Source organism: Falco punctatus (genome assembly GCF_963210335.1).
Source record: "Falco punctatus genome assembly, chromosome: 2".
In the NCBI taxonomy this organism is placed as follows: Eukaryota; Metazoa; Chordata; class Aves; order Falconiformes; family Falconidae; genus Falco; species Falco punctatus.
Genome location: NC_137581.1, coordinates 2840103 through 2851165, shown reverse-complemented (window position 1 = coordinate 2851165; position 11063 = coordinate 2840103). Strand labels below are relative to the sequence as shown.

General features: G+C 62.0%; 2 protein-coding genes across 2 annotated transcripts; both read right to left on the bottom strand.

Annotated features, from left to right (window-relative positions):
• Positions 1-459: 459 nt before the first annotated feature.
• Positions 460-2381, bottom strand: TAF10 (TATA-box binding protein associated factor 10). Its single transcript, XM_080375777.1, has 5 exons — positions 2084-2381; positions 1679-1836; positions 1547-1611; positions 1297-1411; positions 460-631 (listed from the first exon to the last, which is right to left on the bottom strand). Exons 1-5 carry the CDS (start codon positions 2364-2366, stop codon positions 542-544), a joined length of 711 nt encoding a protein of 236 aa, XP_080231903.1. The 5' UTR covers positions 2367-2381; the 3' UTR covers positions 460-541.
• A 72-nt stretch (positions 2382-2453) lies between these two features.
• Positions 2454-8676, bottom strand: TPP1 (tripeptidyl peptidase 1). Its single transcript, XM_080375757.1, has 13 exons — positions 8568-8676; positions 8283-8372; positions 8074-8213; positions 7843-7993; positions 7140-7261; positions 6151-6350; positions 5734-5932; positions 4268-4456; positions 3971-4043; positions 3540-3660; positions 3191-3349; positions 2980-3117; positions 2454-2637 (listed from the first exon to the last, which is right to left on the bottom strand). Exons 1-13 carry the CDS (start codon positions 8576-8578, stop codon positions 2494-2496), a joined length of 1737 nt encoding a protein of 578 aa, XP_080231883.1. The 5' UTR covers positions 8579-8676; the 3' UTR covers positions 2454-2493.
• Positions 8677-11063: the final 2387 nt, after the last annotated feature.

Here is an 11063-nt window from a genome sequence, read left to right as displayed (position 1 = left end):
GCCCAACAGTCTGTGGAGTCCTAGGCTCAGGATCTGAGCCGCTACCACACTTCCTCTGGCGACTGCAGCAAAGAAAGCAGGTGGGCTAACAGCACCCTCCTCTCAAGAGAAGGGCCTGGGTTCTGTCTGCAGCACTGTTGGTGCAGGCCCCTGAGTGTTCCTCTCGAGAGACAACAGGTGTGCTTGGGAAGAAAAAAAAAATGAAGAGCGCTGGGCAGTCCTGTTAGCACTACACCCACTTCCCCCTTCGGCTTCTTGGGGCAGGGCCAAGCCCTCCTGGGAACAGTGGAAGGTGCAATTAGAACCCACCAGTTGCGAGCCCTACAGCCAACCCCTCGGCACTGGCCTTTCAAAGTCACATCACCAGCTTCTGGTGCACTGAGAACAGAAGCCCTGGCAGGCCACTTGTGTGCTGTTTCACCTGTGGGCAGGGTGTTAACGTATGGGCAGGAGACAAGCTGCCTTTCCACAAAAAAACTACCCAGCTGTTTAATGGCACAGAAGCGACCCTTAAAAATTCCCAGTGACAATCCCTCAGTCTTTATGTGAAGTAATGTGGCTTTTTCACATTGATGCCATATTCCGCAAGTGCTGGTGTCAGGTCTTCCATGGTCAGCGTGTACTTCTTATCCTGAAGGGACAAGGAGGAGTGTCAGTCACAGTGTGAACAACCTCTGTTGCCAGGTATCCTTCAAAACCTTATGGGTTTACAGTCTTCCCCCTACAAGCTGTGGTGACCTGTACAGGCAGTTTCCAGAAGCAGCTGCAAACTGGTGTTTGGGGCACTAGCCAGATGCTAAATATCATGTGTTTAGTTTGCTGTGTGCCCTCGGCGGACAGAAAGATGCTGAGCATTACTCAAGGCCGTAAATTACATCACCCTCATGAGGCCCCTGAACCACAAACAGATGACTGGGAGAATTCCCAGAAACTATCACTACACACTCGCTACCCATTTATGTTCTTCCCCAAGCATAAGTTTTGGCTGCTGTCAGAGGGATGATGCAGGGCTAGATGGCCCTTGGTCTGATGAGGTGCAGTTACTCGCACATTCCTGTGAAGCCACCAAAGTGTACGCCGCAAATTCCACCGCCCTCCTCCTTTTCTTACCAGTGTTCCTTTTCCACCAGCAGAACCCCAGCTTATGAGCAAACACGTTGACCCTTCAGGAGCACAATGGATTTAAGACTTTCTACAATCCCCATCCCCGCATTCAGTGGTGGCAAGATTAGCTTGCTACAGCTCCAGGAGAGGACGTTTCCCCTCAGCTCAGCAGCCATTCTGTCCTTCTCTCACCTTGCTTTTATTGCGGGAGCTGCCCGAGGCTGTTCCCTTCATCTTGCAGTGCTGCAGCGCATCGTTGGCAATGTCAGAAATAAACTTCTGCGCGGCCAGAGAGATCAAACGAATGCTACCCAGCAGGGAAAGAGAAGGGGATAGTTTCAGGCAGATAGCACAGAGCACCACTAGGATTAAGGAATTCCTGCTGGGGCCCCCAGCTACAGGACCCTGTGCAGGATCCCGGAGGCCACGCTCTACCACTTACATGCGCGGATCGGAGGCCTCGAAGCCCGCTCTGTTGAGGTAATAGCCCGTGACGGCATCTGGGATCTGTGAAAGAGAGAAGCTGGAGGAGCTCTGCCCCGCCGCGGCTGCCCGCGCCCCGGCACCCCCATACCGTAGGCGTGTAGTCCTCCAGCTGCATGAGGAAGTCGACCAGCGGCGTCGTGGAGACCACCGGCTTCACGTCCCCGTTGGCCGCGCTGGGTGGCACGTAGACCCCATTGGACATGGCCCCTTCGGGGGGGGCCGCAGCCACAGCTGCCGAGACGGGCACTGCGGGCACAGGGCGCTCGGTAGGCTGCAGCCACCGGGAGCAGCGCCGGCCCCCCACCCGCCACGGGCACCCGCGGGCCGGCCCCCCCGCGGCCTACGCGGCCAGTGCCAGGGTGCCAGGGCAGGCTCTCGGGCCGCTCAGCCCGGGCCCCGTCCTCTGCGTTCCCTCCCCCCGGGAGCCCAGGCGCAGCTCGACCCCGTGCATCCCGCACCGCCCACCCCCCCGGCTCCGCCCGCCCGCGCTCACCGGGTCCCCTCCCGCCAGCCGCGCCGCCTTCCGCTCCCCGCGCCGCACCGCCCACCGCGCCCGGGGCCGCCCCGGGAACACCGCTGCCGACGGCGGCCGGGCTGGGTTTGTTGTCGGCGGCGGGGGCGGGCGGCGCGGGGGCGGCCGGGGCCGCGGGCGCGGGGTCGGCCTCAGCGTTGCCGCTCATCGCCCGCCGCCGCGCGACACCGGTCGCCGCCTCCCCCGGCGCCTGCGCGCTCCGCCCCGCCCCATTGGCCCTGCCGCCCGCCTCGCCCCGCCCCATTGGCCCTGCCGCCCGCCTCGCCCCTTTGGCCACGCCCCGCACGCCCCCCAGCGGCGTGGCGCGGCATAGCACAGACGGAGGCGGAAGGGCTGCGACCCCGTGGCTTTATTGTCCGGGGCCGGGCGGATCACGGCGTCGGCAGCAGCGCCCGCAGCAGGCGGGGGAAGTTGGGGGTGCCCCAGCCAGTGACCGGGTCCCAGCCGGGGCCGGCGCAGAAGCCCTGTCCCTGCACGGTGCCGTCCAGGCAGGAGAGGTGGCAGCCCTGTGTGACCTGCGGGGGGATGAGACCTCTGTGCGGCCGGCAGGGACCCACCGCAGGGGAGGGACACCACCGCCGAAGCCCACAGCAGGACAGGAACCCCTGGGACACACCCGTGGGTGGGCGCGGGAACACCCGGGACACCCCACGGGGCAGCGGACACCCCTGTGCAGCACTGGTACCTCCAAACACCCCAGCAGCTCAAGAAGCCACCCCTCCCCTGCCCCTGCCCCGACACCCCTCCAACAGGAACGTGCCGCTGCCCCAAGCCTCGGGAGCGGGATGTCCGGGCCTCCCCCCAGCGCCACACAGGATAGCCACCCCGGCCCCCCCGCAGCCCCCTGCCCAGCTCACGTCGTAGAGCGCAGCGCCATGGCCCTGCTCCTGCAGCTGGTAGAGCGCGGGGTTGAGGAAGCCCAGGGGCGCAAGCCCCCGCTGCAGGCGCCGGTCGTTGATCAGTGCCACCATGCCGGCCACCACGGGCGTCGATGCCTGCCAGAGATGAGGGCGGCTCAGCACACAGCAGCGCAGCCACCACACGCCCGCATGGGGCTGTACTCCTTACCGATGTCCCCGACACCCAGGGCAGCGGGATGCGGTTGGTCACCACCCAGTAGTTGTCAGAGAGCGCAGATAGGTCAGGGTAGGCACGGCCGCTGCTGTTGTAGTAGGAACTGGGAGGCAGCTTTGAGGCAGAGTGCAAGAAGTGCCCAACTGCCGCAGCCTGTGGACAACACAAGGAGCAGGAGGCCAGGCAGTGAGACTCTGCCTGTGTTCACCTCCCCCAATCCTTCCCCTGCCCTGCAGCCCACCACCTCCGACCACAGCCTGTTGTCACCCCTGCCAAGCACCACACAGCCCCCCCCCCGGCCCCAGCCACTGCCCTGGGTCTGGCAGAGCCGGCACCTCCTCACCTGGTAATCTGGCATGGGGAAGATGTTGCTGAAGCCCCCTCCACTAATGTAGTCCGTCACCTCTGCGGTCACCAGGAAAGGGTTCTTGAAGGATGTTCCTCCCACAGTGGTGACGTAGGGACTGGGGGGACAGGTGGGCATTGCAGATGGGCACGCAGTGGCACTCCACATGCCAGCCCCCTCCCAAGGAGCCGGAGAGATGCCCCCACCTCCAAGGTCTGTGAGTGTCCCCAGGCACAGCGGTGGGGCTGACCCTCAGGAATCCCCCAAAGTGGCTCAAAACCAGCTCGAGGCCACAGCTGGCCACAGGCTGGGGCTTGACGTGCCAGCAGCAGCTTTCAGCTGGCCCTGGCTGCAGGTGAGCTGCAGCAGCCAGCTCTGCACAGAGCCTCATGTCTCTGCAGAACCCCAGTTAACCTCTCCACATCTACCTTGAGGCTGGGAAGCTGGGCCGGAAAGTGTGGTTCCCACTGCGCACCCTTCTGCACCCAGCACCGTCGTCACCTACCAAAAGAAATGGACAGGGATAACGTGGCAGCATCCCAGCCACCCAGTGCTCCCCGGGGTGACCCAGAGGAAGGTCTCCCTCCACTTTCCAGGCTGGTTTCCCAGGCAGGGGACCCTCGCTGCCTAGAGGCAGAGCATCCTCATTTGGTGATCAGCACAGAGGTTCTCCGCCATGCTGGGACCCCCAGACACACCTGCACCATGCCAGCAATGGCACGAACCTGAGGCAAACAGGATGGTCAAGCCCCGGGCAGCTGCCTTCATGAACTCCACATTTATACGCTCCATGTAGGCTTGGGACAGGCTGTCCTCGTCATCCCCGTAGCTGACAGAGTGCACCCAAGGCAGCGATGACATGTTGCTGAGCAGCAGCAGCCAGGCCAGGAAGGGCTCCTGGCTCTCGTGTCTCCCTGCAGAGACAGAGTGTGTGGGGGGTTCAGCTCCTCCTAGCACACCAAGCTTGAGGAAAAAAGGGGGACAGCATAGGGGGGACCATGCCTCAACAGCACCACTAGCACCGGGCGCTGAAGGTCCTCCAGCTCCTGCCCTGCCTGCAGAGGACAGACGCACAATACAGCCGGTTTGGAGCTCTTCTGTGAGCTCTTGCTGGCAGCACATCTGATCTTGGGGATTGTCACAGCGGAAGGCACCAGGCTCCAGCTCTGCCAGCAGGTCTGGTGAAAGGGTCACCTTGAACCTGAGCAGGGGGTCTACACTCATCCACTCCCTCTCTCAGCATCTGTCACAGGGCTGTAGCCACCCTCGGCATCCAGGCAGCCCTCCTAAGACCCAGCCAGGCCTTGGCCCCTCTACCCGCAACAGCGGGTCCCAGACCTGTTTGATGTACATTCCACTTCCACCTGCCAAGGTCCCTTCCTGCCCCTCACCCCTCTCCATGAGGCAGGGAGAGCCAAGCCCCAGCCACCCCTTCTCTCTCTCAGCTGCTTGAGTAACTGCCCGTCTCTGCACCCTCCCCTAGTCACCAGCTGTGCGGGGGAGGTGGAAGTCAGTGCAGAGCTGTGCCTGCCTTCCCGGTCAGGAAGGCAGAGCTGGTAGTCCTAAGGGCACTCTGCCTCCTGCTCAGCCAGTTTCTAATCTGGGACAGATGACACTGTCCTACAACACCACAGCCATATTTGTGCAGGCTATTTTGCAACCTTGTTTTCTCAAATCACATTGCTCTCCTTTATCCACTCTACCGGTTGATTCATGGGCAAGAGATCAGCTTCAGCCCCAAAGAAGCAGGAAAAACTCCAGTAAAATACAGCTGCTGTGCCCTCCCTCCATGGAAAGGCAGCTGAGTGCTTTTCATTGTGTAGTCAAGCATGGAAGTCTGGGTTACGGGATACTCTAGGTGCTGAAAGTTCACACGGGCTCAAAAGCAACTGCGCACAGATCAATGGAAGATGATCACCTTTGGAGCTATCAGCAACCAGCATCAGCTCCAGCTCTGGAAGCCCACACGGTATGCTCCTGTGGTAGCTGAGAAAGCATTCCGGGGATGTACCACAGCCAGGGTGCCATTCCTGTATGCCCTCCAGGTGTCCCCCCTTAACAGACACCAGACAGACTCAGTATGGCCATTTTTCTGCAGACGGCAAGCCTTTCCCTAAACTACAAGCAGGTGTGTTGGTGCTACAGCAAGTGGGATGCATGGAAGCAGGCAACGCTGGAGGGGGATCAGTACCTGCATTGCTGAAGACCCAGGTGGAGATGTTGGCACCCGTGCTCATGATGTATTCCACATCCAGACTGGCCTCCAGCCCAGCCTTGCCTTTGCCCTGGTGTCCAACCACTTGGTCAACCTGAGAGCGGTGGCCAAAGCTGCTGCCAAAGAGCTGCATAAACTCAGCCAGGTCAGCTTGGTGGAAATACTGTTCCAAGAACTGCGGGGACAAGGAACAGACAATTTTTTTCTCCCGACTTAGAAAACTGGCTCAGCACGCGTCTGTGAAATGCTAGCCCACCAGGTGCTCCCACCAGCCACCGAGGAATCCCCACAGCTGTCATGGGACCACCAGAGCAGCCAAGTGCTGGAGAAGCACCGATGTGTGGAATTCCCACAGCCTGTGGGCCTCTGACCTGGACCAGCCCTACCAGTTACCTGGGCACAGGCCTGGCTGTTGTTTGGCAGTAGCCCAATGTCTCCTCCTGTCATGTTGTATCTCTTACGAATGATGGAAGGCGTCACACCCAGGTGGAAAGCCGCTCTCCCTTCATAGTGCTGCCTTGACTCCATTCCCTTCTTGGCCCAGGCTCTGCTTACCGCCTTTCTCTCTGCAGGGAACCGGTGCAGGCCACCCACTGGTGCACAAGCAAGCAGGAAAAGAAGCAGCTGTTAGGGCCCAGAGCTCCAGGAGGACAGTATTCCAGTCTCTTGGCTCCCTCTCCACCACCCTCAGGATTTGTGTCCAAGAGGGCTGGCCAGCAGCAGGGCTCAGGGGAGCCCATCCCCTGCAGCACCTGCCCCAAGCACTGCACAGGAGGTGGGGAAGTGCTCCCTCAGCTTCCTCACCAGTCCTCACAAGTATTCCCAGGCTGCATAGCTCAGTCTCCCCACCACCAGGCCACTACTGCAGCTTGGCACCCCTCTGCTCTCCTCATGGAACAGGTGGGGATGCCCACACAAAAGGGACTCACGGGAGTTTTTTCCACCTTGGAAGCAGAGACAGGCTGCACCAGAACTCTCTGCACTGAGAATCCAGGCCTGAGAGCACCAGCAAGAAACACAAGGAAAACTTTGGATGCTGCCTGTCAACATCACAGCACAGTTTGGGTCAAAGTGACCTTTAAAGGCCATTCAGCCCACACCCCCTGCAGCCAGCAGGGACATCTTCAACTAGACCAGCTTGCTCAGAGCCCCATCCAGCCGAATCCTTGAATGCTTCCAGAGATGGAGCATCTACATCCTACCCGCAAAGCTCCTCACGGGGACCTAGGGGCAGCTGGGACCATGGCCAGAGGGCCTGCCACGCTGTCCGCTGGGACACGGAGATGGCCAGCCTGGCTGCTCAATGCTTAACCTCCCACCGGCATGTGCATGCCAGGCAGCAAGAGCTCTGCGCAACCTCAGCTCCCCTGTGTGGGACGTACCAAAGTCAATGTGTTCAGCCAGCTCCTTGGGAACAGTGTAGGGCAGCGGGGAACGCACGATGCTGTGTTGGCCCTTCACATAGCGGTGGAACTCGGCCCCTGGCAGGAGATGCTCAGCTGTGCTGCAACACAGGGACGGCCATCGTGTGAGGAGTCATGCCGCCATCAGCATGCTTGTCCAGCAGCATGCCCATCCTCTGCCCTGCCTCCCGCACCCTTCCCACCCCTCCTGCTACTGGGAAGTCAGGTATGAGCTCTGCTTTCCACCAGCAATGCTGGCCTTGTAAGGCAAATAGCACCTTCTACACCCAACCGATTTCCATCACCAAACCAGACCTCTGATGCTTGCAGGGTCCCCTGCAACTCTACCCCCAGTCCTTCAGTGGGGACTCTGTGGCCCCACAGAAGGCAAGAGGAGGCGTGGGGCTCAACCAAGCACCTAATGGGTACATGTGTCTTGTTTCGAGTACTCTAGATCTGCGACTCCCTCCAGCACTGGGACCCAGCACACAGGCAGCCAGCTCTTGGCTGTGGAACCCTCGAGCCCAGGCACAAATGCAGCTCAGCCCTCCATCGCCCGCACTGCCCGGCAGAGCCCTGGGGAAGGGGAAGTCGCAGCAGGCAGGGTCAGTGTCTGGCTTCTTCTGTCTTTAAGGGAGCAGCACAGCCACCACAGCAGGGCCCAGCCCTATGCAGGGCTCACCTTGCTGACATGCGGCACTCCAGGAAATCGAGGGTGGTCACATTCCTGCAGTTCTCAACACCACTGCCTTGCAGCCACTTCAGCACTGCCATGAGTGTGGCTGGGGATGGCTGGACAAGGTCCCGTACCTGCTCCAGGGACAGGTACTGGCCTGTGAAGCACAGAGAGAGTCAGAGCACCCTGTTTGCAGGCCTGATGGGGCCGGGCAGGGTTCAGGTGTGCAGTCATTACCATATCGTGGTGAGTGGGGGTCTGAGACGGCATTGACGAGCTGAGCAAGGCGCTCCATCCCTCGCTGCCGGACAGCAAAGGTCAGCTGCACTTCGTGGCCAGGGTTCACACGGCCTGTATGGGTCCAGCCGGGGGGCATGCTGCGGGCACGCTGTGAGCTGCTGGTGGGCACCAGCGCCCAGTCCCATCCCACCGACCCCGGCACCTACCGGAACGGCTGGTCCCGCTCCAGGGCCAGGCCCACAGCACAGCTCCAGGCAGCGGCACACAGCGCCAGCACGGCGGGGACCCCCCAGCACCTGCAACAGGCTGTCAGCGGAGACAGGGCACCGGCGGCACCTGCCGCACCAGGGGAAACCGGGGACTGCCAGGTACCTGCCCGAGCCCCCGACGCCCCCGGGCCGGGGAGCCCCGCCTGACCCCCGAGCCCCACCACCCCGCTACCCCCAGGCGAGGGCGCCCCGCCCGACCCCCGGGCCGAGCAGCCCCCTTACCCCCGCGCCATCCCGCCGCAGCGCCTCGGTCACGTGTGCGGGCGCATGAGGGGCGATCACGTGAGGAGGCCGCGGGTCACGTGACGGGCCCGCCCCGCCCCCTCGGTGCCGGGGCTCCTCGCCGGAGGCCGGGGCGGCTGCGGCGCCGGGCGCGGCCTCGTTCGCCTCCCGCTGCGGCCTGCACTGCCGCGGCCCGGTCTGCCCCGTCCTTCTCTCGGCCGCCCGCCCGCCGGCGTTCTGGGTCCGCTCCCGCGGCAGCCCGGTGGGGCGGCCCGGACGGGAGGTGCACCCTCGGCTGCTGCCCCGGGCCGAGCGTCCGTATAGGGCTGGTGGCCCCGCGGGGGTGCTGAGTTGGGGGCAGTGGTCCCGCGTGGACGGGGCTGAGGAGCCGTGGCTGGGGGCCAGCTGGGAGGGGCAGGGGTCCTGCCCAGCGCTCCCACTAGGGATGGGGTGTTTGTTGTGGGAAGCGGGCCCCGGCAGGGGAGGGATGCTCAGGAGCAGCAGGGCCCGCACAGAGAGGGTCGGGCTGGAGCTCCCCGTTCCTGCACTGTCCCAGGGGCTATTCCCGGCACTCTGCCCCCAGGGGCTAGCTGCAGGGGAGCGACTGCCAGCTCTGGGGGCCGTCCCTCTGTGGCTACCCCATGGCTTGGGGCAGCAAGCCACACGAGCAGGCTGCAGTCCAGGGCGAGTGCCCTGGCTGTCTTCTGTGCGCAGAGGCTGGGCGTCATCAGTGAGTCCCAGCAAGAGGCGGGAGGCATGGAGCCAGTGGCAGCGCAGGTCTGTGTACCCTGCTGCCCAGGGCTGCCGCTTCCTGGCCCTGCCGGCCTTCACTCCCCAGCCACCTGGGACTGCGTGCAGGGACATAGGGAAGCTGTGGGCACGGGGTGTCTCGGTCAGTCAGGAGCATGGGGTTGTGGTGGAGGCTCAGGAGACTATGAGCGTGAGACTCCGCTTGGTGTGGGAGTGGGTTGTGAGGTGGGGATGGGTCACGCAGCAGAAGCCACATGGTGCTGCTGAGCGGCCAGTGCAGCATGCTGTCCAGCTGGCACCAGCGCAGGCAGCCACTTGGCTCCCACAGTGCTGAGCTGCAGCTCTCAGCTTCCTGTGCTTGTTCTTTCAGATACTTGTTCCCACACTAGGAGCTCACCTAATTAGGATCACAAAAGTGGTATTATGATACTTACAGATCTTGGGGTTGTGGAAGGTTCAAGCCATTTTTGCAAGGGAGCTCTGGATACGGTGCCCGAGACACCATGGAGGCTGTCCCCCTGCCTGCAAGATGAAGGGCAGTGCTGGAGTGGGTGTTTTGGAGGCGGCTGGTAAGGCAGAGGGTGCTGTGACCCTATCTGCCCCAGGCCAGTTTGGCTCAGCTAGCCTAGTCTTTTGTCCCAGTCCTGGTCACATGCACAGACATGCTGCATGGCTCCAGCATTTCCGAGTTGCTTTCCTGCTTCTGAAGAGCAGAGTCCAAGCCAGGAAGAGACAATGGGAAAACCACCTGCCTGGCCCAGGCTGCCATGTCTCCCACGCCAGAGCTACGCTCTGGCCCTCCAGAGCAGCAGCTGCCAGGGGGAAGAGAGGCCCAGAGTCTCTCTTGCCTCAGTAGCAGCACAAGGCATCAACAAAGAAGTGGGCTGATGTTTAAAATTGTTGCAGGGTAGGTGAAGGTCCTTTCCTAGGAAAGGCCAGGGCTGTAGTAGTCCCACTGTTCCTTCCTGCTTTTAGCCCTGCTGTGTGGGTGGTGCTTTTCCAGTTGCACCATGTGTGTGGCTGAGAGGTGGAGATGCCATGTGCCCAGGCGGGCAGTGCCTGCTGCAGACCTTTGGCCCTGCTCCTTTTGGGTGAAGGGAGGCAGCCAGGTGACCCAGCATCTATCCTGTTCACAGACACCACCCAGCATCTTGTTGACACTGGGGTCTCAGCCCGCATTCCTCAGGCTCACCCAAGCCCTTGCCTGGCCTCCAAGGTACTTCCGTGGCCACCTTGAGGCTAGTTTTTGTGTCTTCTAGGAACCCAGTGCTCCATCCCTGTTCCTTACAGGACGTCCCGGCACTCCTCTGTGGGTGCTGCCCATAGCATTAGTGTCTGTCCAAAGCCCTAGGGCACTTCTGGTTCCTGCAATTGGAAGCATATGTAGCGTTTCCACGCATGCAACACTGTGTGGTTTGCAGGAGCTGGTTGCGCGCCTGAAGCTGTCAAGTTGCGTGGTGCAGGGCTGTAGGGGTGAGCAGGGGGGCTCTGTGTGGGAAGACAGTGGCCGGGGAACACAGGGGAAAGGGCTAGGCATGGGTGGGTGCAGGGCTGGCATTGGGGGTTATGGGATGTGGGGCCCAGTGCAGCAGAGAAGGTTTAGAGGGAACAGCCCAGCCATCCCTCACACCCAGCCAAGCCCTGTCCCCCCAGCCTCATCAGTGGGAAGAGCTTTCTGCTGTGCCACAGGAAGGCTCCTGAACCATGCGGAGGTAGCTGCCTGCCAGGGCTGGGAGTCGCCCATCC

What these genes read in the sequence shown, in the direction of transcription:
- TPP1 (XM_080375757.1), bottom strand. An exon ending in GAGCGGGACCAGCCGTTCCG is followed by an intron (nt 8,214 to 8,282) that starts GTAGGTGCCGGG and finishes GCGTGCCCGCAG; the next exon opens with CATGCCCCCCGGCTGGACCC. An exon ending in GGCTGAACACATTGACTTTG is followed by an intron (nt 6,351 to 7,139) that starts GTACGTCCCACA and finishes CTTGTGCACCAG; the next exon opens with TGGGTGGCCTGCACCGGTTC.
- TAF10 (XM_080375777.1), bottom strand. Translation starts at nt 2,366, where the DNA reads ATGGGGCGGGGCGAGGCGGGCGGCAGGGCCAATGGGGCGGGGCGGAGC. An exon ending in TGGAGGACTACACGCCTACG is followed by an intron (nt 1,612 to 1,678) that starts GTATGGGGGTGC and finishes TCTCTTTCACAG; the next exon opens with ATCCCAGATGCCGTCACGGG. An exon ending in GCTCCCGCAATAAAAGCAAG is followed by an intron (nt 632 to 1,296) that starts GTGAGAGAAGGA and finishes TTGTCCCTTCAG; the next exon opens with GATAAGAAGTACACGCTGAC.